General features: G+C 45.4%; 2 protein-coding genes across 6 annotated transcripts; both read right to left on the bottom strand.

Moving 5' to 3' along the window:
• Nucleotides 1–36: 36 nt before the first annotated feature.
• On the bottom strand, nt 37–12,509 carry LOC115194378 (Y+L amino acid transporter 2). 3 transcript variants are annotated; one of them, XM_029754029.1, is made up of 11 exons: nt 12,332–12,509; nt 11,801–12,097; nt 9,330–9,991; nt 4,604–4,729; nt 4,184–4,328; nt 3,088–3,211; nt 2,792–2,895; nt 2,504–2,600; nt 1,942–2,091; nt 1,318–1,501; nt 37–982 (listed from the first exon to the last, which is right to left on the bottom strand). In XM_029754029.1, the coding sequence occupies exons 3-11, from the start codon at nt 9,832–9,834 to the stop codon at nt 906–908; spliced, it is 1,512 nt and encodes a 503-aa protein (XP_029609889.1). In that variant the 5' UTR covers nt 9,835–9,991; nt 11,801–12,097; nt 12,332–12,509; the 3' UTR covers nt 37–905. The 3 variants fall into 3 exon arrangements, with proteins under 3 accessions (XP_029609889.1, XP_029609891.1, XP_029609890.1); XM_029754031.1 differs by having other exon boundaries at nt 11,940–12,097; XM_029754030.1 differs by lacking the exon at nt 12,332–12,509 and having other exon boundaries at nt 11,801–12,115.
• A 2,737-nt stretch (nt 12,510–15,246) lies between these two features.
• On the bottom strand, nt 15,247–21,856 carry LOC115194377 (sal-like protein 2). 3 transcript variants are annotated; one of them, XM_029754027.1, is made up of 4 exons: nt 21,583–21,856; nt 21,408–21,497; nt 16,322–19,614; nt 15,247–16,123 (listed from the first exon to the last, which is right to left on the bottom strand). In XM_029754027.1, exons 2-4 carry the CDS (start codon nt 21,481–21,483, stop codon nt 15,884–15,886), a joined length of 3,609 nt encoding a protein of 1,202 aa, XP_029609887.1. In that variant the 5' UTR covers nt 21,484–21,497; nt 21,583–21,856; the 3' UTR covers nt 15,247–15,883. The 3 variants fall into 3 exon arrangements, with proteins under 3 accessions (XP_029609887.1, XP_029609886.1, XP_029609888.1); XM_029754026.1 differs by having other exon boundaries at nt 21,408–21,856; XM_029754028.1 differs by lacking the exons at nt 21,408–21,497; nt 21,583–21,856 and adding an exon at nt 21,263–21,390.
• Between the last annotated feature and the right edge of the window lie 5,760 nt (nt 21,857–27,616).

Raw genomic sequence — 27,616 nt, 5'->3', positions numbered from 1 at the left:
AATGATAAGATGGTGGGAATTGACAGAATCAAGTCATTTAAAATGTCCATTAGTAATTTATTATAAATACATTCTAAACTATTTATCATCTCAACCAACCCCCTCCCCGCCCCTTTGTTTAAATTCACATGTTGAGTACAGATTATTCTTAATAAATTGATTTAAAAAATATATATAGCCCTTTGCTTCAAAAAAAAATCTTAAAAGCTGCAGGTGGGATGGACATTTACATAGGACAAATAACACATTTTCCAAAAATAATTGTGGCTCGAGCTACCACTATTCTCGCCTAACCACATACAACAAACTAACCCTCAGTAATTATTACTTTCCTACATATGTCTTCAGTATCTCTTTTTGTTTCCTTATTGATATGACTTCAGAGGTATCAGTAGTGACTTATGCCACTACGGCTGTTTTCACAGGCAGCCCAATACTGATTTATTTTTTTCTCCACTAATTGGTCTTTTGACCAATCACAGATCTTTCTACATCAGTTATTTTTCAGAGCTGATTACTCAGACCAATTAGCGATTTAAAAAGATCAGTATTAGGCTGCGTTTACATAGGAAGCCCATCAGAGGTCATAAATATCCGTATTTGAGTATAGACATATTTGAGAACAGGAATATTTTATTTTTAATTCTTCTGTAGTGTGTGGAATGTCCAATGATGTCAGAGGCAACTGGAGTGTCATCCTGGCCGTAGAACGACCCCATAGTCCAATGAACATACGGCAATGATTGGTTGGCCAGAGATTTGGTCCAATGAATGGCTGCTGTTTGACTCAGCCCTCTGATTGGTAGCCAAGGCCGATACTGGCCAGTAGGTGGTGTCGTTGAGCCTCTAGTTTTGTGCGTCTTCAGATAGCAGCGGCAGCAGTGTGTTGGTTGGTTTTAATATCTTCACTCCAACTTGTCTATGACGTCTAACTCGGTCACAACAGAATAGCACACCTTCTGAATCAGCAGACCAAAGTTGGCTAGGGAGGGAGAAGATGAGAGAGGATGAGTGAAATACCCTCAAATACATCAATGCGACACTAGCGATAGCATGAGAAGTGTAAGTATTATGCTTGAAGAATGTAGAAAATAAGTATTGTTTTCTAGGCCTACAAAATAATGTACCTACTCGTCTCGCAACTCATGTCATACCAAACTATGGTTGAAAAATTCCATCAATTTCCCCCAAATTCTTGGTTTTCCAGAAATCCTGGTTGGAAGATCCCCCAGGATTTCCTGAAAACCTGGCGATTTTGGGAAAGTCACCAGATTTTTCCAACCCTATACTAAACTCAAACATTCATCTGATTCTTACCAAAGAACCTGCGGAGCCACATGGGCCTTTTGGTGGCGGGAGTATAGATACACAGGAAGTAGACTGGCACTCCTGATAGGGCGATGCCAATGCCAATCAGAGAGTTCATGGTGTCACTGTAGATGGGAACCACCACCAGGAACAGGGTGCAGAAACAGAAGATGATTGGGAAGAACAGACTGAGCTGAGAGAGAAGGGAGAGAGAGAAATGGGGAAGAAGGGTTATTGCACAACTATATGAAACAGGATCTGGTATTGATGTCAAACAGTGAAAGAGATCACACATACAAAACCGCATTGTGAGTTACAGTATAAATGCTCCATACATGAAACACTAATGGAGCTTTGCCTTTGAATGTGTTTATAGGCCTCAGTGTTTTGTGTTGGATGTTTGGGGCAATTCCATTACTATTTGTGTCGTCATTCTGTAACCAAACTTTGCATCTGCACTGTTCTTCAAGTAAATGTGTTTTTGTAACATTTTCAGTGGGAATTGTTAAGTCGTCCTTGTGCGTTTGTATGGTTTGTTTAACTTTGCAATCTATGGTATTTATTTAACATATTTTAAAGAGAAAAATCTGATTCACTATCATTCTGTTACTGTGGAATTCCCCTTTGTCTTACCTTGAGAGGTCTCACTCTGTCTGGCTGTTTCCAGCGCAGGTACAGCTGTCCCAGGATAGACAGGCCCACAAAGAACCAGTAGCTGAAGCTGTAGTAGTTGATCAGTTTAAAGATGTCCTCAACACACAGGTAGACCAACGCCATGGCACCCTATAGTATAGAGCAACAGCACTATGTCAATATCCATCGTACAGGGCACAATGGACAACATGCCCTACACAAAAACTCTATTTCATAGAAAGTGTAGATATAGCGGAACACTATGTGGACGAACGGACAAAGAGAATGCTGAGATTGCAGACAGACGGAACTCTGCGGCAGACCGAACACTGGGTTAAAATAATAGAATGCTGAGAACAGATTTCTGGGGCAGACAAAACAATGGGTCAGAATGTTGGGTAGACGCAGAAACAGAACGTTGACACAGAACTGAGACCAAACACCGAACAAGGAAAACCTCTCGTTAAAAAAATGGAAATGTACATTGTTCCAGACCGACAGATAGACAGACGTTCACGCGCACAAACACACACAAAGACAGTGGCTTAGCGGGATGACTGACGTTGAAGAGCAGCGCGGGGATAGGGGTGTAACGGGTGACGTGGATCATGCACAGGTAGTCCGGGAGATGGCCCTCCCTGGAGCCCACGAAGAACAGCCTGTAGAAACACACAAACACACCTCACTGGAGCACTGATAATGGAGGAACCACACACACACACAGGTTATCGTGTAGGGCAATGAGCTAAAAGGCTATAGGGCCCATCGTTTTTTTATGGTCAATAATGAGATTATCAGTGACAGCGATGATGATGAAGACCGGCATCAGAACGGTGTCCTTCTGACTCACCTGGAGGCAGCCAGGATAGAAGCGTTGAGTCCTCCGAAGCAGGACAGAGCCACCGCTAGAGGGATGGTCCAGTTCATCACGCCAAACACCTGGTCTGCAAACGTCTGAGGTATAACAACATCAAATTAGACCAATCAGAACACTTAAAGTACATCTTATAACAAAGTCACTTAGGGCTCAATGAGATGATACGCAGATAGAAATGTATACATCTGACGTGATGACTCTCCTAATCTACATGGTATAGGATAATGTCTGTTCTATTTCCAGTATATTTCTATGCGAAGGGAACTCACCACAGCCACGGCGTCACTGTCCAGGATGGCAGGAATGGGCAGCACGGTGTAGTAGGCAACGTTGGTCAGAATATAGATCACCGTGACGATGGGCATGGAGATGGCGATGGCCAGGGGCAGGTTCCTGTGGGTCACACAAACAAACACCAGGGGGAGACAGACAGTTCGATTTAGAAGAAGAAGAAAAACACCAAGAAAGAAGAGAGTGAAGTGGCTGTGATACATCCAGGGGTTCGAGTGAACGGGTCAAGAGTTGATCCTCTTGGGCAAGGATGGGGTGAAGGTGGACGGAGAGGTGGGGGAGCAGAGGAAGGAGGAGGGGGAGGTGGGGTTGTTTGTCACATAATCTGCCTGAGAACTCCTGGAAGTAGCTTGTGATCCAATCACATGTCTGTCCTGCTCCATTTGATCAGTGTTTGGCTGTGTGAATCAGAGCGAAGGGGCTCAGTTAAATACTTCCCCAGGAGATGAGGAGCCTCCAGCCCTGCCCCGCCCTCCCCCCGCCAAAAACACCTGACTACCCATTCAGTCAGCGTGTCATCCCTCTCCATACTTCCCATCCTTGCCTCATCAATCACTATTACTCCACTTTCTCTGCTTAGTCACAACCACTCCGTAATTCCTACATCTACCCCTCTCCTTCTTCCCTCTTCAAATCAAATTGTATTTGTCACATTCGCCGAATACAACAAACCGTGAAATGCTTACTGACAAGCCCTTAACCAACTATGCAGTTCAAGAAATTGTTAAGAAAGTATTTACTAAATAAACTAAAGTAAAAAAATTTACTAAAAAGTAACACTAGCAGCAACATTATGTACAAAATAAGTCACAAACAATGCGGGAAAAAAACGTACAAAATAGCCCAGTTGGATGGGAGCCCGTAAAACGGCAGCCCTCCCCTCCGGCGCCATCTGTGACCTTCTCTCATGCTTTTAATCCTTCTATATCCCTTCACCTACATTTACTACGCTAATTACTACTCGTCCTCTACTCCTTCACTACTCCTCATTCTCATGTATACTACAGAGTATAGCCTTTTGTCCGCGAGTACCAGTGACCCTTCCCCTGCCCTCCCTCTCTTCCCACCCGTCACCTCTCCGGGTTTTTGATCTCCTCGGTGACGAAGTTGAGTGTGTCCCAGCCGGAGTAGGAGAACAGAGCAGAGTACAGGGCCAGAGCTATGTCTCCTGGATCCGTGGACGAGCCCTCAAACATACCCTCAAAGTTCTGCGTCTGACCTGAGGAACACACACACACACACACACAATATCATGTATTATTACACATACGTAAATACATGCATTAACTGGTACAAATGAATGTATGTAAATACTACAGATAAATATGCTTTGTATGTACAATAACTATAGGACTGTGTCAGTGTTCACAGTGGGCATATCTGTTTCTGTGAATGTACAGTACAGCACAGTGAGTGGATGGTTGAATATTTGGACAATATGTGTGATGTTATTATTGTGTGCGAGTGTGAGGGCCATCCTGGCAGCATCAGTACCTTGTCCTATCTTGACCAGGCCGGTGATGATGACAGCGATGAGGGCGATGACCTTAGCGTAGGTGAAGAAGTCCTGGACACGCGTCCCCCACTTCACATAGGCACAGTTCACAAAGGTCAGCAAACCTGGAGGGGAGATACAAACATTTAGACATTCAGATCTACATGTTACCACACACACACACACACACACACACACACACACACACACACACACACACACACACACACACACACACACACACATGCGCGCGCGCTGACGTGTGTCTAATTTCAGAGTCTGTGTAGCTGGAGGAAATGAGGCTGCTGACTACAGCAGTCGATGAGGTTGTTTTCCACAGAGGTTCAAGAGCTGAGCGCAGCACATAGAGACATAGGCAGAGAGGAGGAGGAAGAAAGAGAAATAGGGTCAGACACAGAAGAGGGGGTAAAGGAGTACCCAGATAAAGTTCTATGGGTTATTAAAAGACCTCTATAAAAGATTGGTAAAATGACTAACACTGTCTCGCTGAATGACTGACTGACTGGCTAACTGTCTAGCTGACTGTCTGACTGCCTGACTGTCTAGCTGACTGACTGACTGTCTAGCTGACTGAATTACTGGCTGACTGTCTAGTTGACTAACTGGCTGACTGACTGACTGACTGTCTAGCTGTCTGACTGACTGTCTGGCTGTCTAGCTGACTGACTAACTGTCTGACTGACTGGCTGGCTGACTGTCTAGCTGACTGACTGACTGATAGACTGACTAGCTGGCTGACACAATGTCTGGCTGACTGACTTACTGACTGACTGACACACTGACTAGCTGGCTTGCTGGCTGGCTGACTGACTGTCTGACTGACAAGGCTGAATGACACATTGACTGGCTGGCTGACTGACTTACTGGCTGACTGACACACTGACTGGCTGAATGACAAACTGACTGTCTGACTGACTGACTGATAGACTGACTAGCTGTCTGACACACTGACTGGCTGACTGACTGACTTACTGGCTGACTGACACACTGACGAGCTGGCTGACTGGCTGGCTGGCTGACTGACTGACTTAATGGCTGACTGACACACTGACTGGCTGAATTACAAACTGACTGTCTGGCTGACTGACTGGCTGGCAGGCAGGCAGGCTGACTGGTTGGCTGAATGACACACTGACTGGCTGGCTGGCTGACTGACTGACTGGCTGACAGATACAGACTGAGTTTCTGACTGTGTCCTTGTACTCCACTGCTCCTCAGTCTTAGTCTTGAAAACATGTTTTCCAGATCATCTTCTCTCTCTCTATGTCTTTATCAGTGTTTGTTCCTTTAAGTTCATAAACTTGAGTTCAGATAGTCACAGCATGGAGGTCTGAATCCTCACTGTCCTCCCACTGTCCTCCCACTGTCCTCCCACTCACTGGGATTTAATAATATCTTCTCTTCACTATGTCAGCATCTCAAATGGCACCCTATTCCCTATTTAGTACACTACTTTTGACAAGGGCCTATAGGGCTCTGGTCAAAAGTAGTGCACTAAATAGGGAATATGGTCCCATTTGGGACACAACGCCTATATATAGAGTATATCCCTCACACTGCATAATGTTTGATAAGCCTCTGGTATACCCAACATTTTCCTCAACAATATTTTCCTGCATTACTGTAATGCTAAGTAGCCGTAATGATATCTACCATACAGTGTTTACCTAAATGATTAGCACTCAAGTTCACATCTACAACTCAAGTGAATGTTCATGTTAAAACAAATATATATATATATATATATATATATATATATATATATATATATATATATATATATATTGACACACATACAGTACCTACACACATCACCCTTTCCCACATAAAAATAGGTTGATAACTAGGGCCCTGCATTTCTCCTGGTGCAGTCACATGGTCAGGCCAAATATCAAGACCCTAATCATAATCCGAGATGGATGAAGGCCTATGTACATCATTGATCATCATAACAGTCACCATCTCTCCCTTCTTCTCCCAAATGAAGAGCGGGCCATGACACTGTGTCCACCAATCTCCCCCGAAATGAGAATAATACTGATCTAACAGAATACCATGTTTCCCTTCCTCCCCCAAACGGAGGACAAAGCCTAAAAGATCATAACACTTTATCCCAGTTATGAGGCCATGGATCATAACAGTCTCTTATCAATAGGAGGTCTCCTTAAGCATAACATATCTCTCCGTTCAGACCGGTCCAGACAGACAGTGAGTGATCCGGACTAACAGAGAACTGACAGTGTAGCGGGCCACACAGATGTCCTAGGCGTGGTTGTATTGACAGTGAAAGGCTAGAAGGGTGGGAGGGTGTGGATCAGGTCGGTTCTCTAGGCTACTCTAGATCTGGTCCAGATGTGTTGTTGAGACCATATACTATATCCCAAATGGCACCCTATTCCCTATATAGTGCCCTACCCTATGAGCCCTGGTCAACTGTGGTGCACTACATAGAGAATAGAGTGCCATTTGGGACGCAACCCATAGACTGTATCAAAAAAAGGTTGTAAGATTGACGGCTGCCGTGTTTGGGCTCTGTCCTGTGGTGTACGCAGAACTCCAACCCATTTATACAGGATCAAGGTTAGGGTTGGCGGGAGGGTAATCTGATCCTAGATCTGTGGTTATAGTTCATGTCTACCTGGAGGTGTTTCCGGTCTTCTCATGGCTCTGAAGTATGTTGAAGTCGCCTCTAACGCCTCTAAACACTGATACTAGATCAGGTGTTTTTCCATCCGGTTGATGGTTAAAGTTAGGATGGGGTGTAGGCTAATCTGATTTTAGAGCTGTGGTTATAGTTCACGTCTGTGCCATGCTGACAGAGCTGTCATTAGCCATTAGCCTGGGGTCAGAGTCTTGAAGTAGAAAGGACTTTTACCTTTTTACCTAGCAGCTATCAGCACATTCACATTCCTTAAAGCACTGCTTATCTAAGAGAACGTGTGTGTGTGTGTGTGTGTGTGTGTGTGTGTGTGTGTGTGTGTGTGTGTGTGTGTGTGTGTGTGTGTGTGTGTGTGTGTGTGTGTGTGTGTGTGTGTGTGTGTGTGTGTGTGTGTGTGTGTGTGTGTGTGTGTGTGTGTGTGTGTGTGTGGATGTGGGTGTGTCTGGATTGTAATTAGATGAATGAGTGATATTTATTACTTGAGAGATGTTTTAGAACCTGAAGGAGAAAGCTTATCTCAGAACTATCCCTTTTAGTAAGACTCGTAACAGTGTTCTATCTGGTTGCTGTAGTAGCAGCGGTATTCTGTATATGTCCATGACTTCCGTCTCTTTGACCCAGGTTTCTGTCTGGTTGTTCTCATGTTCTATGTGTTCTATCAATCTGTTCCAGTAGTGGCTTATACTGTACTTACTAATGACTATCAAACCCACAGTAATAATATGACTATCAAACCCACAGTAATAATATGACTATCAAACCCACAGTAATAATATGACTATCAAACCCACAGTAATAATATGACTATCAAACCCACAGTAATAATATGACTATCAAACCCACAGTAATAATATGGCTATCAAACCCACAGTAATAATATGACTATCAAACCCACAGTAATAATATGACTATCAAACCCACAGTAATAATATGACTATCAAACCCACAGTAATAATATGACTATCAAACCCACAGTAATAATATGACTATCAAACCCACAGTAATAATATGACTATCAAACCCACAGTAATAATATGACTATCAAACCCACAGTAATAATATGGCTATCAAACCCACAGTAATAATATGGCTATCAAACCCACAGTAATAATATGACTATCAAACCCACAGTAATAATATGACTATCAAACCCACAGTAATAATATGACTATAAACCCCACAGTAATAATATGACTATCAAACCCACAGTAATAATATGGCTATCAAACCCACAGTAATAATATGGCTATCAAACCCACAGTAATAATATGGCTATCAAACCCACAGTAATAATAGGACTATCAAACCCACAGTAATAATATGACTATCAAACCCACAGTAATAATATGACTATAAACCCCACAGTTGTGTGGTTGTGTTGAGAGGTCCAGGTTTCTTCTAATCTGTTAGAACAATATCCATGACAACACTCCCTCCTTCCCTCTCTCTACATTCCTTACTCATCTCTATTCTTCCTTGCTTCCTTTGGTGGTTTATAAATGATCAATTTACACTACATTATTGTACTCTACTGTCATGAGTAATGAGCATTGCCAGCAGTTTAATCTGGTCACACTGATGCTTTGTAATGTTGGTCAGTTATCCTGAAATTGAGTAAATTCTCCTTTCCCCTATTGTCTGTCTTATACAGGAAACACTTGTTGGTGTCTGTATTCTCTGTTCTCCCCTCTCTGTTCCTTTTTCAACCTTTCTCGTGTTCCCTTCTGTTGCTGAGGTGCTGACTTGGGTATGCTGTGAGTCATTTAGTTTCGTTTCCCACATTTTCCACAAAGAGAGGCGCATGCACTCACATCACTGTTCGGTACTCACGGGAGTATGAACACACACACACACACACACACACACACACACACACACACACACACATCATTGTCTGCATGCAAAGTCCTTGCTCACACATACCTGATCACTTCCATCGGTAAGGAAAAACTCAGGGCCCTAACCATGTTAGAGGCCTACAGTGGAACAGTATTGCACCAACACAAACAGCACCCCTCCACACACAATGACTATAAAATACTCACATATACAGGCTGCAGCCAGCATGCGGTTGGCCAGATAGGGGGCTATGCAGGTGGGGAAGACGGGCTGCACCATGTAGTTAGAGAAGGTAATGGCTATAACCGCCTGGCTGGTGGGCTCTATGATCAACAGGGAAGTCCACAGTCTGATGAAGGCCAGGAACCCTCCGAAGGCCTCCAGGATGTAAGCATAACTGGCCCCCGACTTGGTGATGGTGGTCCCCAGCTCGGCGTAGCACAGGGCCCCGAACACAGAGAAGATACCGCCAATGGTCCACACTACCAGCGACAGCCCGTAGGAGGCGCTGTAGATTAAGACGCCTTTAGGCGAGACGAAGATGCCCGAACCGATCATGTTGCCCACGATGAGACACACGCCGTTCAGGAGAGAGATCTCCTTCTTCAGCTTCATGGAATCGTTGTCGCCCCCTGAGCCGCCCGACTTGAGCGAGGTCGAACCGCCGTTGGTGGCGGGCTCTTGTGTGGGGGCGGGGCTGTAGGATGCCATTGCGCTAGAAGTGTGGGGTGGAGGTTGGTGATTGGAGGGGATGTGGGGAAGTGAGTAGTGATTGGACCAGGCGACTGTCAATCAGTCAGAGGAGATGATTGGTTGTAATGGCTGAGTTAAAGTCGTTTTCCAGCTATGAGGGTCCCTCTGGTGACATCTGTGGAGGAAAGAGACGTAAAAAGTGTTATCAGAGAGTGTGTGGGTGTTGCCATGGAAACCAAGCTGCTGTCCATATGGGCCCAGTCATCAACTGGGACATAAAAAACAGTACCGTTTTTTACATAAATGCTGGTCTGAATGCTACATTTGTAAAACATGAGGCTAAACTTAACTCATTGCAAAATAACACAAATGTTATAACACACACACACACACTGCTGCTGGTTATTGGATTGGATTTCACAGATGGCAATTTGGGAACCATTAGGGGTTTCAGTAAATAGCCTTTTAAGCTTGAGTGTATTGACAGAGTGGGAGAGAAAGACAAACAGCCTGACATCACTGTAACGTTCATTACTGACTATCACTGACTGTCACTGTGATATTTAGTCTATAATTTACTGTAAGTATTCTACAGTGTGACAGACACACAGACACACAGAAACATAGAGAGACAGACACACAGACACACAAAGAGACAGACACACAGACACAGACACCCAGAGACACACAAAGAGACAGACACACAGACACATAGAGACACAGACACACAGACACAGACATAGAGACACAGACATAGAGACACACAGACACAGACATAGAGACACAGAGAGACACAGAAACACAGACACAGAGAGACACAGAAACACAGACACAGAGAGACACAGGCACACAGACACAGAGGGACACAGACATAGAGACACAGAAACACAGAGACACAGAGATACAGAGACACTTCGCTAGGAGTCAGCAGCATGCTGAACGGAACCGTCACATTTATTTCAAAGTTCATTGCCTTCAGCAGCATATATAGAAGAGTTTGAATGACTAGACACATGATGTCTTAGTGCCCATACTGAATATCACACACATGCTCAGTCAGGACCTGAACAAAACAACACACACATCACACTAAGTGAGGGGAGAGGGCAGGGGTCTACAGTTCATCACAAGATCTGTGTGACTCTGGAGAAAATCCATCACAATACAATGACAACGCATCAACAAGTCAGTCATAGGCAGTCACATCACAGGGAGAGAAAAACGCTGTCCTGACACGGAAAGTGAACACAGGTCAAGTCACATCAACCAACGATATATCAGAAAGATCAGGAAGAGGGAGATCTGATGAACACAGTGGAGAGGTAGGCTACAGATGTAGGACCATTATTGTCGCTGCAAAAAGTAGGGGTGAGACGCGGGGTGGGGGAGAAGGGGAGAGATGGAGAAGTAGTGCAGATAGATAGATACCCCTGGCGTGTGAGTTCAGTTCAAAAGAAGAAGTGATTACAAAGTACAGTGGATAGTAGCCTTCTGCACGTGATTACAAAGGGCAGGGCAGGAGGCGTTGAAGTGAGATACAAGGTCCAAGAATGGTAAGATAAGTAGGCTACTCAAATTGACTATCATATACCACTCAAGGTTGCTGTATCATATTTGAAATCCCTTTCTCTTTGTTTCTCCCTCTGTTTTTTTTTATCTCTCTCAGAATATGACAAGCTGGCAGCAATCATTTGGCCGACTCGGAGCTTATTCATTGCAAAGCTGGCAACGCTGCAGAGTTGACACAGCACATTTTATTGATGACTAGGGGCTAGTAAGGCTACACAGGAACGCCATTAGAAGTTAATCTGTAGTGTAAAGACCTATCTCCTCAGAGAAAAACACATGTTGAACAGTGAGAGTCAAATGTACAGTTACTACAGCCAAACGACAGTCTCTATATTTGAAATATATAATACAAATGTAAAACCTTGCATTGTTACTGTATGTTAGGATAGACGCCAATTGAATTCAGGGGACTTACCTTCTCCAGATGCGCTATAGGTGAACTTGGCTTTCCTTCCCTTGGGGGGGTCCTCTTGCACTTCTTCTCTAAAGCCTATGAGTCGCAGGTTTTTATAGAACGTTCATGTCAATTGCGCATCCCTCATTGTTTTTCTCACTATTGCTCTCTGTGCGCGTTGTCGCTCTCCACCGATGACCTTCCCTCTCTGCCCGTCACGCCGCGTTCTCTGCTCTGACTTGGCTCGCCTTCCTGTCGGAGTCTGAAGGTGCACAGGCCGATCAGCTGATGAACTTCTGCTTTTTGACCCAGCAGCTACTAAGGAGACAGGTGGAAGAGGAGGAGGGAGAGAGAGGGAGAGAGGGATGGACTGACTTTATACCACTGTCTGGGCTCTGGCAATGGGTTTCGCTGTCAAATGAATTGCTTCCCATCACTTTGATTAATGCATTAACAGGCCTGATCACGTTTACGCTGGGCTATTCACACGTTCACACTTTCTTTTGTGGCAATTCAAATCAACATGACCCTTTAGCTCTTGTTTTAGCCTACCTGTTGTTGGTGGTGATTGCTTTAGTTTTGGGCTATTATGTTAGGCATTGTTGTTGTTGATGATGTTGTTTCTTCTTCCTCGTTTAATCATCTGGCGCGGAAGGAAACAGTGGGATTCGAATGTATGACTAATCACTGAGAACGAATTTAAAGGATATTGAGGACTCGAAGTCACTTAGAATTTCATCACTGTCCTAAGTTATTGTTGTATTATTATTGATAATAGAGTTGTTTTTAAACACTGATGATATCATGTTATGGTCAACAATCTTGACGTATGAGTGCCTCCTGAGTTATGACACATAAGGAGATCTCTGCATTGAATAGTTGGAATTGATGAGGAATCCCAAAATAGGTTACTCAGCCCCCTCCTCTGGTCATTATTTGCTTCACGCCTCCAACGTCGGCAAATGAACGGTTTGAGCGCTTCATTACGTCATTATGCTTATTGTGGTATTTTGCTTTTGTGTTCGGTGTTCCTGATGGGCAGAGTTTCTTCTAAACGTACAATTAAATGACCCATTTCAGCATCTAGACAATCAATCAATTAACATTCGTTTTGGAACATTTGATTTTGACACTTCACATTGTTCGGGATCATTGATCGTAAATGGATTATATTAAAGGCTTCCCATTAACACACTGTGACGTTCCTGTGAAGCTACTAATGAAGCACCTTATGAATATCTGTACGTATGCCATCGACAGCTTGATGATCAAGCACACTACCCCAATCCACACCTGTAATCACTCCATACACCCCCCTCCTTCCCTCTCAAACCCAACCACCCAACAATCATCCCTGCCTCACTTTCTAACTACCCTTTTTTGATGTCTCTGTCTCACTCCAACACATGGATAAACTTTTCACACATGGCATGGCTTTTCAGCCCTTTGTCTCTTTCCCCCTTTCTGCTCCCAAATTCTTCTCCTTGGTTACCGGTTGTCATGGTTTTGGGAGCCCTAGCTAGTGAGAAGGGTGGTTGGAGGATTAGGGCGGCCATTTTGGAGACAGCTGGCCCAGGTCTCTGTGTGTGCTGCCCCCTGTCCCGCTCGCAGTCGCATAGGGGGGATGAGGGCTATCATTGTGTGAGGATTAGAGCTTCCTGTGTGTCGGACTATTACACTAGGAGGGGGAGGACAGAGAGGGAAAATGAAAGAGAAAATGAAAGAGAGCGAGTATGAAAGAGAGTATGACAGAGAGTAAGATGTGGGGGTGGGTGGTGGGGGCATCTACAGCTGCACTCTCAATCACACAAGCACTGATTATCCATATCACACACATGCATGCAAGCAAACAGACACACACCACAGAACCAAGGAACTGAAACATATAAAAAGTGAAGCCAAAAAAAAAGGCAGAATAAGTAGACGGTTATAGCGCCCAGACAAAGGATCTGTGAGGCAGACAGTCAGACACAGAGCACAGAGGCAAACAGCGAGAGTACACTCAGACATACAGAACATGTTGACATGGAAGCAGAATACTTAAACAGATCAATGAATGGACTGAGACCAGACAGACTGTGACAAACAATACACAAAGCCAGACACACTGAACAACCAAAAAGCCATTTTTTTCCACCACCATCACTTTATTATTTTTTTACATAAAAAAAATGGGAAGCACGTGTTATCATAACTACAAAAACAATGGTTGGGAAAAACCATACAAAGGCTAAAAAAAAAGTACAAAAACTAAACCCATCTAATGTAGGATGTCGCCGAAAACTTGAACTCTCAAGTGCTTTGAGAGATTAGGAGCGAGATGGTAGAGGAGGAGAGAGACAAGGAGAGAGGGAAAAGGAGGAGAGCGAGGGAGAAAAAGAGAGGTTAGAGGTAGAGAGACAAAAGACATGGAGGGATAATGTAAATCTATCAAGACATAATTCATTCGGGTCCTTGGGAGGTTCAGTTGGTTTATTCTAGCCTGGTACCCAAACCTCACAACAGTGAAGCATAAGCACCATCTGTTTGAATTCCAGGCTACTTCAATACGTCCCTGTGCGGAGACATCCAATCAATTATGGATAAACCGACTACAATCACCAATATAGCGCATTGTTGTTCACGTCTAAAAGTTGCTGCTGTATGGTCAATCATAACAGCGGGAACCAGGATTGCCAACATACATTGTATATACAGACTGGTCAGTGTAACAATCATCGTCAGTATCATCCGCATTTTCATCATCACTGTTTCAATGGATGTATGGACAGCAATGTACAAAGTCAGTGCAACTCCATTGAAACAACAGTCCAGCAGCAAGACAGTTTAAAAAGTGAAAAGTCTGTAAAAAATAAATGTAAATAAACATACACATAGCAACCACGGTTAATATGTATACTGAACAAAAATATAAACAACATCCAACAATTTTACTGAGTTAACAGTTCATATATGGAAAATCAGTCAATTGAAATAAATTAGGCCCTAATCTATGGCTTTCACATGACTGGGCATAGGCCCACCCACTTGGGAGCCAGGCCCAGCCAATTTGAATTTGTTTTTCCCCACAAAAGGGCTTTATTACAGACAGAAATACTCCTGTTTCATCTGCTGCCCGGATGGCTAGTCTCAGACAATCCCGCAGGTGAATAAGACGGATGTGGAGGTCCTGGGCTGGCATGGTTACACGTGGTCTCCGGTTAGAAATACTGCCAAATTCTCTAAAACAACGTATGGTAGAGAAATTAACATGAAATTATCTGGCAACAGATCTGATGGACATTCCTGCAGACAGCATGCCAATTGAACGCTCCCTCAAAACTTCAGACATCTGTGGCATTGTGTTGTGTGACTAAACTTTTATTGTCCCCAGCACAAGTTGCACCTGTGTAATGGTCATGCTGTTTCATATGCCACACCTGTCAGGTGGATGGATTATCTTGGCAAAGGAGAAATGCTCACTAAACAGGGATGTAAACGAATTTGTGCACAAAATTGGGGAAAATAAGCTTTTTGTGCATATGGAACATTTCTGGGATATTGTATTTCAGCGCATGAAAGATGGGATCAACACTTTACACGTTGCATTTATATTTTTGTTCAGTATACAAGAAAACCGCCACTACTGCACTGGCCTGTTTTGGTATGGCACGCGTACCATATATCCTAGTGACATTTCACCTTCACTTCATTCCCATTCCACAATCCAAATAGACATTTCATTCATATGTTTAACTAGAACTAGCTGCTCTCTAAAACATACATCCCTGCTTATCTATTCTATTGCGATCCAACACACAGACTTCATTGTGAGCCGTTACACTACACGACAATTCTGTGACATCGTGTCGTCAAATAAGGCCTCTTCGTGTTCTTTGAGATAGTGGTATCGTAACCATGCTGAGATGCTGACTGAATTAGTACTTCACAACAATCTAACATTTTATTATAGACAAAATAGACCCAACTGACTAGTAGCAAAATTACACAGAATAAGAATCAATCTTTTTAGAATCAATTCTAATTCTATGATGAAAATACATTCCCTCATCAGGGCCTTTAATAAAAAATAAAAAAAATGACTGACACCATTCAGCAGCTGTTTTACTCAGTAGTGTCCGCAGGTTGCTCTGCTTCCTCCCCAGAACCAGCAGTGATTGGCTGATCTTCTAAGGTAACGAGTTTCTCAGGAGATTTGGCCAGCCGTTCCTTTTCATCCTGCTCTCCACTGTTCCCATTGGCTGAGAGAGAACTCTGATCCTCCACAGTGTCATTGGTCAGGGTGGCGGGAGGAGAAGTCTCGGCGGGGACGTTGGTCAACACAGGGTGTGTCTTCATGTGTCCCTGTTGTTGGAAACACAGAAAAATGGTATTGGTTAAGTGATCAATTACTTTAACTAGAATACACTTGCTAGCATGAAAACACAGTAAGACATGAGGAATAGACAAAGCTCAAGAATCACAATTTAGCTTCTGTCAAGTGTTCTGTATATCAATTGGAACGTATGGTTCTAATACGATCCATCCTTATCTTATGCTTACCTTTAATCCACTGCGGCTGGCGTATGCCTTCCCACACAGAGTGCAGGAGTAGGGTTTGGAGGGCGTTGATGATGGGGTGGCCAGCTGGGAGGCCTCTGGTTCCTCTGGAGCCCGATCACTCTCCTCCGCGGAGCTAAGGGTCTCTTTCTCACTCTCAGGCACCATTACTGATGAGGTATCACTGGGTGCTGTGCCCTCGCTCTCCCCTTCAGATGGGGCCATTTCCCCTTCAGGACTGGGCTCCTGTGGGGTGATAGTAGAGGCCTGGGGGGCTGGCTCTTGGGCTGCTTTATGGCTGGCAGGGAGGGTGAGCGTGGGGGAGGGGTTGAGGGTGGCAGGGGAGTTCGGGGTGATGAGTCCATCTGGCGAGTCGGTCTGGTTCTCTGTGGTCGACCCAGAGCTGTTAGTGAGCCTTCCTGACCTACTACTATCAGTATCCACACCCGGTCTGTGGACACAGAGGGCGAGAGGGTCGTTTTCCTTCACCTCTACATCACCCTCCACCACAGAGGCGGGCTGGGAGCTGGTCAAGGATGGTCGCCTACTTGGGCTGGTGTTAGAGAGGTCAGCTGGGGAGTCTTGCGAGTCTTCTATGGAGGCTCCAGCGGGGCCGTTGTCAGACTCAGATCTTTCCCCCAGGAGCATGGGGTCTTCTGGGGAGGGATTATGGGTCAGAGGTGGGCTAATGCCGGCAGTGGAGGGAGAGGGTTCAGACTCCACCTCTATATGGGGGCTCGGGCCAGCTGCATGGGATTCCTTGGTCGCTGGACCTCCTGAGTCCATGTTGCTGACCAGTGGGTTAGAGATGGAGCTGGTCATTGTTAAGGCCAGGGGGTGGAGGCCTTGGAGGCAGGGTTTGGCTCGAGAGTCTGTGGTCATCTGGCTCAGATCGGTGGGATCTTCTTGGGCCATATTTGTACCTTCCTCCCCCTCTCCCCCCGGGGGTATCTGACCCCCCAGGTGCATGCGGATGTGTTGCTGCAGCACCAGGGCGTTGGTGAACTTGCGCGGGCACAGCGGGCAGGAGTTCTGGGTGCGGGAGTTGGCCGGGCGGGCGCGGTGGGTGGCGAGGTGGGCCCTCAGGCTTCCCTTAGTGGAGAAGGAGCGTCCACACAGCTTACAGGGGAAGGGGCGTTCACCCAGGTGGGTGGCCTGGTGGAGACTCAGGGCCCTGGGGCAGGAGAGCACCCGCAGGCACACCCCACACTGATTCGGAGACAGGGCGGGATTGGTGGATCCAGGGAGATCCTGTGCCTGGCTGTTGCTGCTCACCATGGCCCCAGGGTTGGGGTTGAGGCCCAGGGCTGCCATCATCTCCCTGCGGTAGGAGTTGGTGGTCAGGTCGTGGCCATGGGTGTCCCTGTTTGAGAAAAAGCCATCTGCTGGGCCAAAGGAGGACGACTGCCCCCCTCCCTGGTGCTGCTTCTCCAGTTTCATGACCAGCCGCTGCAACTTTGAGGTGTCGGAAGTTTGGGTGAAGGAGGTGGTGGAGGACGAGGACGTCTGAGGTTTGGAGTAGGGAGGGTAGGGGAGCTGGGAGTGGGGGGAGGTGAGATGAGAGGCAGTGGGGTGGGTCCCTGGGGGACAGAGGAGGGCGAGGTGGTGGGGTGAGGGTCCTCCGGGGAAGAGGATCTTGGGGAAGACGGCCAGCTGGGAGTAGGGAGAGCCTGGATGGATGGTGGAGTGTGGAGGGGTGTTCTCATCGAACCTCTGCTGCTTCACCCCTTTGAACTGGCCACCCATGGAGGATGAGGAGGATGATGATGATGAAGGTAACACACTACCTGAGGCGCTGGCTGCTGCAGCGGAGGCCCTGTTCAGCTGTAGCAGGGAGTGAGCCGTGGACAACAGCGCCATGTCCATACTGGGTGGCATAGGCATAGATGAAGGGGAAGGCCGAGGAGACGCCCCGGACAGGAAACTGAGCGCCATTCCTTCTGTCATTCCTTTCACGCCACCGAACGGCGGCTCCTCATCTTCCGCCCGGCGCTTCCTGCGTCTCTGGCCTGCGGTGGTGGCGACGGGGGCGGGCTGCTCCAGAGCCGGAGGGAGCAGCGAGAGCGACAGTTCCGGGTTCTGTTCACGGTGGCGCAGGAAGTGAGCCTTGAGGTTCCCGCGGGTGGTAAAACGGCTGAGGCAGACGGGACAAAGGTAGGGCCTCTCCCCCGTGTGGGAGCGTAGGTGGATTTGTAGCGAGGAATCGCTGCTCAGGACCTTACCACAAAACTTACAGGCATGCTGTGGACGCACTGCAGATGAGGACCCAGCCGAGGAGGAGCTGGACAGCAGCAGGTGGTCCTGGGAGTGGCTGGTGGTGGGGAGGGGCGGGGCGGTGAAGCTGACCCCGTTGCTGTGGCCGAACGGGGAGGTGTTGGAGGATTTCTCATGGAGGTAGCGCGGGGGCAGGCCCAGGGACAGAGGATGCATGGAGGATGCTATTGAGGAGCTCCAAGTGGTGGAGGGCGAGGTAGAGTGTGATGCTCTGGTCCCATTACTGTGAGAGGAGAGGCTGGGCTTGGAGACAGTGGGCTGAGGGAGGAGGGAGGGGAGGCAGGCCAGGAGAGGGGAGGCCGAGGATGAGACAGGGGCTGAATAGGAATGGTGTGTTGGGGAGGGGGATCCTGCTGTGGATCTTTGGTGGTTCTCTCCACTACTAACCTGGGAGGTGTCTTGGGTATAGATGGCACCTCCTAGCCGGAGAACATGCCTACAGATCTCCTCAGTCATCTGCATCTGGTGGATCTGCCTCTGCTGCAGCACCCTCAGCTCTTCCAGGACCACAGCCAGGGTCAGGGGCACCTGGATCTGGCCTAGCCCCGGCACCAGTGGGCTGGAGCCGTTCTGATGCCCAGGACTGGTGCTCTCCTGGCGGGGAGGGAGGGAGGAAGACAAGGAAGAAGTAGTGGTGGTGGTGGTAGAGCTGCCCATCTGTGGTGAGGTCATAGTGGTGTGGGAGTGGGCCTGATGGGAGAGGCAGTGGCCCGATGTCTGATTGAGGTTGAGTGGCAGGGATTGCGTCTGCGAGGATAAGGAGGGGTGAGGGAAGTCTGGAGAGAGGGATGAATGGGTGTTGGGGAGGGAGGTGGTGGTATAGGGGGCGATGTGGCTGGGCCAGTGAGGGGGTGAAGAGCTCTCACTGGGGAGGGAGGGTCCGTGGAGACCCCCAGGTGACGACCGAGGGGCCAGGGGGGGCTGGTGATCTTCGAGGGAGGTGGGGGACGACGATGAGGACCCAGAGAAGGTCAGTTCGGAGCCCAGAGACGTGGAAGGTGACTTGGCTAACAGCTGATCGTCTATGGACAGAGAGAGAAAAAGAAGAATTAAGACTAGTGCCCCTTCATCCCTCTATTCCACCAAATGGAAAGTTTTCAGTTTCGTGATCAAATTCATTGATGTTAAGTCCCCATAAGAACCATGAAAGGCTGGGTGCAAGGCTACATGCTCTATTGGATTGAAGTGGGGGTCAAAGTAAGTCGCAAAGTCCAAACCTTTAACTGTAATCATTGATTACAACAATTGTTTCATATTTAAATCCCAAGCTTAAAAGTTGCTTTCTCTTGTAAAGAAATGCATTAGCAGATATTGATTAATAGTCTACAAACATACTGAGTCAGTCTTTCCCTCTTTATGATATTATCTAGTCTTCCGTCCACTTCCTCTTCCCTGAGCAAAACTCTCCAAATGTATTCTTACCACACAAAAGCTTGCAGACCACCTTGCTGCCATGACAACGCTTAAACGGACAATGGCCATTTTCAAGACAAGCCATAACCCCTCTTAACCCGCCCCTCACTGCAGCAGTTCACTACTTTCATCTACCTATTCACCCTCCCCCCCCCTCCCGACGTCACATCAGGGGTCAGAGGTCGGGACATGCTAAGGGTACTGGGCACTGTCCAGAGGCTTGTGATTGGTCTACTCATCTGACCTTTAGAGCTCTGGGGTCAAATTCTTTCAGAATCTTGAGCACAGAGCGAGAGAGAGAAAAGAAGGGGGAGGGGAGTATGGACAATGGAAGACTAACTATTCCCTCCCAGAGGGACACGGTGATGGAATGGATGACTGTACTAGGAGCTGCTGCTAAATAATCTAGCTTGGTTCTCTTCGCAGACATCAAAGTGTGCAAAACAAGTTTATTTAAAACAAGTTCACCTCTATGGAAATGTACCTGTAGAACTTCTAAGAAGTAATTTGTATTTTCTAAGGTGTTGAAAATGTTAAATGCAAGTTAAGGTGCAAACATTCTGCACCCCCCCTCTAAAATGCATTTAACACATCGAGTCAATAGGGTAGGAGGGGTGGAGAGGGGAGCATTCAGTGAGCATTGAGAGGGTAGAAAAGTGGGGAGAACAAGGAGGAAAGGAAACATGAGGGAGAAAAGCATGGAGAAGAGAATAGAAGCAGAGAGAATGAGAGATCTTTACCAAAAATACCCCCTCCAGCTTTTTCCCCCCACCGATCCAGCCTTATTGTTGATGAATAGGGAGACTGTCGTCTAAGTAATGAAAGACCTCCAGTTGTCAGCCCTGAGCAGCCTGTTAGTTTCCTAGAGGACTAAACATCACAGGAAAATGGTCACAGATGGATATTATCATCCAGGCCACAGGGAAAAGTTTACAGGGCCAGCCCTCAAGTACCTGGGACTCCACTACTGGGGTCCATTGCAGAGCTACACCAGAATGCAGTCCACTAAACGAACTTATTACAAGAGCAAATTACTTTTTGCAATTAAAAAAATATGCAAACAAAGCACAGAGATACACATATCAATTTATGTTGATGATTGGTCGCCTGAGTAAAGTGACTTTTTAGATGTGAAAGGAAACATTTGAGGAATTTACATATAAAATGTAACAAAATAAACAAACTTTGACTTAAGGCCTACTACCTAGCAGGATTTTAACTGCAGTTTCTGCAAACAAAGCCATCTTATAACGTTACCTTGTTTAACCCTATTGAACGTCATCATAGTTGTAAATTCCGACCTGTAACTTTGCTTGTTGATTCATTCATAGAACTATGGGAAATATCCTAGGGGGAAAAAACAGACGCATGCCTTAGAATAAGCATAATAAACTTTTCTCACCGTGCGATAGTATCCGCGTGCCCCCCTGGTCCGAGTTAACGAGCTGCTGCGGTCGTTTCTGCTTCCGGCGTGACATGATTCACGAGGAGACTGAGAGAAGGGGGGCATTCGCCGAATAAATAACACTGGCCACTTTACGCACTTGTAGGCTTCACGTTCCAGAATCCGAACTCACATTTCAGGAAATGTTGAATTTCTAAATGGCATCTAGACAACGGTATAGCTCGTTGGTCCCTTGCATGGAAGAAATCAAAGAGGGGCAGAAATCCCTATAAATGCACCGTCATATGAGCTGCGGAGAGTGCGTGTGTGGCTGTTTTCCTAAAGTAGTCTCTCTCGCTGTCCAAAACTTGCGCCACACCTCCCCCGCTCCCCTGCTCCCCTACGCAGGCACACACAAACAGAGACACACAGACACACAACCTCTTCTTGTTCCTCACTGATATTTGCATTTCAATGGCGCAGAACACAGACTCCCTGGTTCTCCCTTTTCTCTGTGTTTTGCGTATTTTCTCCACGCCATCACTAAACTCTCAATCAAAGATCATCCTGGGTGTTAAAATCCACATGAATAAATCAAAGTAGCATATGACTTTACTTGTTACATGCTGTTTGAACCCATTCAACTAGAATTTGTTGACGAGCTTTCTGAGATTTTGCCGAGATTACAATGAATTATTTTAAGCATACCATTTGGGGGAATTAAGTGATAGAAAAAGTTTAGCATAAATTAATAAATAACAAATTCAGAATATTAAACAAATAGGCCTACATGAATTGCTATTTTTATTTTGGGTAATTTATCCTTTAATACTCAACAAGTGATCAAGAAACAAGGAAATAATAATAGCCTTATTATTGCTTGCAATATATATGATCATTATATGCTAAATATTCACGTGGAGGGCAAGGGGGTTCATGACTGTCTGTATGTCCACCATTACTGAATGAATGGGACCCATTTGCACACTGATTTACATATGGCTAAATATCAACAAAGAGGTGGTGTGAGAATGTTGAGGCGTTTCCATCCATTCCGTATCAGAACATGCATGTGTTCCATTACATGTGATCCTACGCACTGACCCATCCTTCTGCCAGTGTTCTTGTGCGCAGGCAGAGCTCTACGTAAAAAGCAGAGATGGGAATCTGCGACAATGGCGCACTGGACACAGTTGAGTGAGCATCTCTTCTCTCTCAATTTGAACTCCTGGATCCAGTGCTGCTCCGGCACAATGCCCCTCTTCCACCCCCTGATGTTAGTCCTGTAACACGTGGAGGAGGGGTACAAAAAGAGACAGAGAGGGAGAAAGGGAAAAACAATTAAGGTGTCTCACATACTGTATATGACATGTCCCATTCAATGCATGAGGACAGGAAAGAAAAGCAAATGGTTAATTAAATTGAAAGAAAATGATTGCCTGTATTAATTGCATTAAAACTATGAGTGCACAAAGATTTGCCTGCATTAAACCAATGCACCAAAAGGGTAGTATCACCAGTCAATTAAATAAATTAAGTGTGTAAAAATCTACCAAAAAAATACAACTAGTAAAAATGCAAAAAAAACAATAACACCATTGAACTTGTAGTACACTGTCGTGGAAATTACCACCAGGGACACCTGAAGTCAATATTAAATTAATAATTATTTATTATCAGCAAGCTGGACAGGTTCCAACAAACTTAAATGCACCATAGTACATGTTAGTCGGGAGCTCTGCCGGGGCAGTCCCATTAGTTCTCTGATATACTGCTTACACAGACAAGTTATATTAGCATGATTTACATGATTCATTATTCATCATTAATTCATCATTAACATTTAGTTCCTGCATGTGATCGACCAATACCTCATGAGGTTTGTTCTCTCCAAGCTGAGACCTTGAAACTGAGATACCCCTATTGATTCTCAAAGCAATGTTCTGGGCATACTGCCAAATTGCTAATACTGAGAGTGAGGATTCCTCCGAAGCACAATCAATCAGTCAGTTGCATGAACCCAGTCAAATTGGTTATTAGAAGAGCACAAACATAACATTTTCCTTCACAAAGCTAATCCTTTTTATTATTAATACAATTGTATTACTTTTTGTTCATTTAGTACTACTACATAAAAGTCTAAAAACTTTTGTATTTTCTATTTTCTTATATAAAGGGCCTATTTGATTGTTCCCTTAAAATGACTAGCTAGCCAATCAGAATGTACCTGTTTCAGCCATTGAAACAGGTAAGTTAGCTAAACCCAGTGACTGACATGCACAACGAGAGTTTATAGAGTTGTAGTTTTTTATTTTTTTATTTTTTAGGGGGTAGATCAGCTTTAATACTGCAGATAGATTGTAGCTTCCATCAATGTTGTTTATTTATAAAACCCTCTTAGGCCTCACTCCCCCTTATCTGAGATATCTACTGCAGCCCTCATCCTTCACATACAACACCCGTTCTGCCAGTCACATTCTGTTAAAGGTCCCCAAATCACACACATCCCTGGGTCGCTCCTCTTTCAGTTCGCTGCAGCTAGCAACTGGAACGAGCTGCAACAAACACTCAAACTGGACAGTTTTATCTCAATCTCTTCGTTAAAAGACTCAATCATTGACACTCTTACTGACAGTTGTGGCTGCTTTGTGTGATGTATTGTTGTCTCTCCCTTCTTGTCCGTTGTGCTGTTGTCTGTGCCCAATAATGTTTGTACCATGTTTTGTGCTACTACCATGTTGTGTTGCGACCATGTTATTGTCATGTTGTGTTGCTACCATGCTGTGATGTCATGTGTTTCTGCCTTGCTATGTTGTTGTCTTAGGTCTCTCTTTATGTAGTGTTGTGTTGACTCTCTTGTTGTGATGTGTGTTTTGTCCTATATTTATATAGTATTTATTTTTTAATCCCAGGCCCCCGTCCCACAGAAGGCCTTTTGCCTTTTGGTAGGCCGTCATTGTAAATAAGAATTGGTTCTTAACGGACTTGCCTAGTTAAATAAAATACAAAATAAAAAAATGTAATTGTCTGCATCATTTCCAATCCCCCATATATACAGTGCATTCAGAAAGTATTCAGACCCCCTTGACTTTTTCCACATTTTGTTAAGTTACAGCATTATTCTAAAATTGATTAAATAAATAAAAAGTATTAATCTATACCAATACCATAATGACAAACCGATTTTTGCAAATGTATAAAAAAACAACACAGAAATACCTTATTTGCATTCAGACGCTTTGTTATGAGATTTGAAATTGAGCTCAGGTGCATCCTGTTTCCATTGATCATACTTGAGATGTTTCTACAACTTGATTGGAGTCCACCTGTGGTAAATTCAATTGATTGGACATGATTTGGAAAGGCACACACCTGTTTATATAAGGTCCCACAGTTGACAGTGCATGTCAGAGCAAAAACCAAGCCATGAATTCAAAGGAATTGTCCTTAGAGTTCAGAGACAGGATTGTGTTGAGGCACAGATCTGGGAAAGGGTACCAAAACATTTCTGCAGAATTGAAGGTCCCCAAGAACACAGTGGCCTCCATCATTCTTAAATGGAAGAAGTTTGGAACCACCAAGACTTTTCCCAGAGCTGGCCGCCCGGCCAAACTGAGAAATCGGGGGAGAAGGGCCTTGGTCAGGGAGGTGACCAAGAACCCGATGGTCACTCTGACAGTGCTCCAGAGTTACTCTGTGGAAATTTGTCCCATCTCTTCAGCGCTCCACCAATCAGGACTTTGTGATAGAGTGGCCGGACGGAAGCCACTCCGCAGTAAAAATGCACATGACAGCCCGCTTGGAGTTTGCTAAAAGGCACCTAAAGGCTCTCAGACCATGAGAAACAAGATTCTCTGGTTTGATGAAACCAAGATTGAACTCTTTGGCCTGAATGCCAAGCGTCACGCCTGGAAGAAACCTGGCACCATCCCTACAGTGAAGCATGGTGGTGGCAGCATCATGCTGTGGGGATGTTTTTTATCGGCAGGGACTGGGAGACTTGTCAGGATGGAGGGAAAGATGAACGAATCAAAGTACAGAGAGATCCTTGATGAAAACCTGCTCCAGAGTGCTCAGGACCTCAGACTGTGGCGATGGTTCAATTTCCAACAGGACAACGACCCTGAGCACACAGCCAAGACAACACAGGAGTGGCTTCGGGACACGTCTCTGAAAGTCCTTGAGTGGCCCAGCCAGAGCCTGGACTTGAACCCGAACGAACATCTCTGGAGAGACCTGAAAATAGCTGTACAGCGATGCTCCACATCCAACCAGACAGAGCTTGAGAGGATCTGCAGAGAAAAATGGGAGAAACTCCCCAAATACAGGTGTGACAAGCTTGTAACGTCATACCCAAGAACACTCGATGCTTTAATCACCGCCAAATGTGCTTCAACAAAGTACATAGCAAAGGGTTTGAATACTTATTTAAATGTGATATTTCAGTCTCCCATTTCTGAACCTGTTTTTGTTCGTCATTATGGGGTATTGTGTGTAGATTGATGAGGGGAAAAATCGATTTAATCCATTTCAAAGGCTGTAACGTAACAAAATGTGGAAAAAGTCAAGGGGTCTGAATACTTTCCTTAGTCCCTGCATATACAGTACCAGTCAAAAGTTTGGACACACCTACTCATTCAAGGGTTTTTCTAGTGAAGACATCAAACTTTGAAATAACGCATATGGAATCATGTAGTAACCAAAAAAGTGTTAAACAAATCAAAATAAATGTTATACTTGAGGTTCTTCAAAGCAACCACCCTTTGCCTTGATGACAGCTTTGCATTCTATCAACCAGCTTCATGAGGAATGCTTTTCCAACAGTCTTGAAGGAGTTCCCACATATGCTGAGCACTTGTTGGCTGCTTTTTCTTCACTCTGCAGTCAAACTCATCCCAAACCATCTCAATTGGGTTGAGGTTGGGTGATTGTGGAGTTCAGATCATCTGATGCAGCACTCCATCACTCTCCTTGTTCAAATAGCCCTTACACAGCCTTTATTTTTGTAAAACTTGGCAAGTCAATTAAGAACAAATTCTTATTTACAATGACGGCCTACTCCGGCCAAACCCTCCCTAACCCGGACGCCACTGGGCCAATTGTGCTCCGCCCTATGGGACTCCCGATCACGGCCGGTTGTGATACAACCCGGGATCAAACCCGGGTCTGTAGTGACGCCTCTAGCACTGCGATGTAGTGCCTTAGACCGCTGCGCCACTCGGGAGGCCAGCCTGGAGGTGTGTTTTTGGGTAATTGTCCTGTTGAAAAACAAATGATAGTCCCAAATAAGTGCAAACCAGATGGGATGGCGCATCGCTGCAGAATGCTGTGGTAGCCATGCTGGTTAAGTGTGCCTTGAATTCTAAATAAATCACTGACAGTATCACCAGCAAAGCACCCCATCACACCTCCTCTTCCACGCTTCATGGTGGAGATCATCCGTTCACCTACTCTGCATCCCACAAAGACACGGCGGTTGAAACCAAAAATATCAAATTTGGACTCATCAGACCAAAGGACAGATTTCCACTGGTCTAATGTCCATTGCTCGTGTTTCTTGGCCCAAGCAAGTCTCCTGTTATTATTGGTGTCCTTTAGTAGTGGTTTCTTTTGCAGCAATTCAAACACAAAGGCCTGATTCACGCAGTCTCCTCCCTCCACCTCCCTGGTATCCCTCTCAATTCCCTTGTCTTTTCCAGGTGATTGAGTACAAGAGGAAGAACAGTGAGGTGTCAGAGCGTCTGATGGAGAGGAACAGGCCGTACCAGAAGTTACAGGGGCTCAATGACTCGCTGAGACTGCGCAATATGGTGGTGGGGGACAGACACCATGCCAGCCAGGACCCACAGAGTTAAACACAGGTTAGAGAGAGGGAGGGAAAATCCAAGAGGGAGATAGTGATTTCCTATAGGCCTGAAACATAACTACAAACCAGTATGTAAAAATACTCAGGCTTTCACATGAATTCAGGCACTGTTGTCCTTACAAGAGTTAAATGAACTTGTGCAAGCGGATCTCAAGTTAGGATTTGTAATGAAGACATAGTGGAGAATGTATAGAGAAGAGTGGGTACACAATACAAAGAGTACAAGACAGAGAAAGCAATTTGAGACGAGGTTGAGACAAAACAGGGCATAATTAGTGTACTGTCTATGAAAGGGGAAAATCAACTTGACAAAAATTGCTTCAGTTTACCACCTCCCACCTGTTTCCCAGGGGTGATTAGA

The sequence above is a fragment of the Salmo trutta genome, chromosome 5 (assembly GCF_901001165.1).
Source record: "Salmo trutta chromosome 5, fSalTru1.1, whole genome shotgun sequence".
Taxonomy (NCBI): domain Eukaryota; kingdom Metazoa; phylum Chordata; class Actinopteri; order Salmoniformes; family Salmonidae; genus Salmo; species Salmo trutta.
Note: the sequence above shows the minus strand (reverse complement) of the source record. Positions and strands in the feature narration are given on the sequence as shown.

Bases quoted from the DNA above. Each gene is read 5' to 3' on its own strand.
- LOC115194378 (XM_029754029.1), bottom strand. From the start codon at position 9,834: ATGGCATCCTACAGCCCCGCCCCCACACAAGAGCCCGCCACCAACGGC. The intron at 4,329-4,603 runs GTACTGATGCTG...TGTGTTCCTCAG, and splicing joins CCTGGTCAAGATAGGACAAG to GTCAGACGCAGAACTTTGAG. The intron at 2,896-3,087 runs GTGAGTTCCCTT...GTTATACCTCAG, and splicing joins ACAGTGACGCCGTGGCTGTG to ACGTTTGCAGACCAGGTGTT.
- LOC115194377 (XM_029754026.1), bottom strand. From the start codon at position 21,483: ATGTCACGCCGGAAGCAGAAACGACCGCAGCAGCTCGTTAACTCGGAC. The intron at 19,615-21,407 runs GTGAGAAAAGTT...CTCTGTCCATAG, and splicing joins CACGCGGATACTATCGCACG to ACGATCAGCTGTTAGCCAAG. The intron at 16,124-16,321 runs GTAAGCATAAGA...TTCCAACAACAG, and splicing joins CCAGCCGCAGTGGATTAAAG to GGACACATGAAGACACACCC.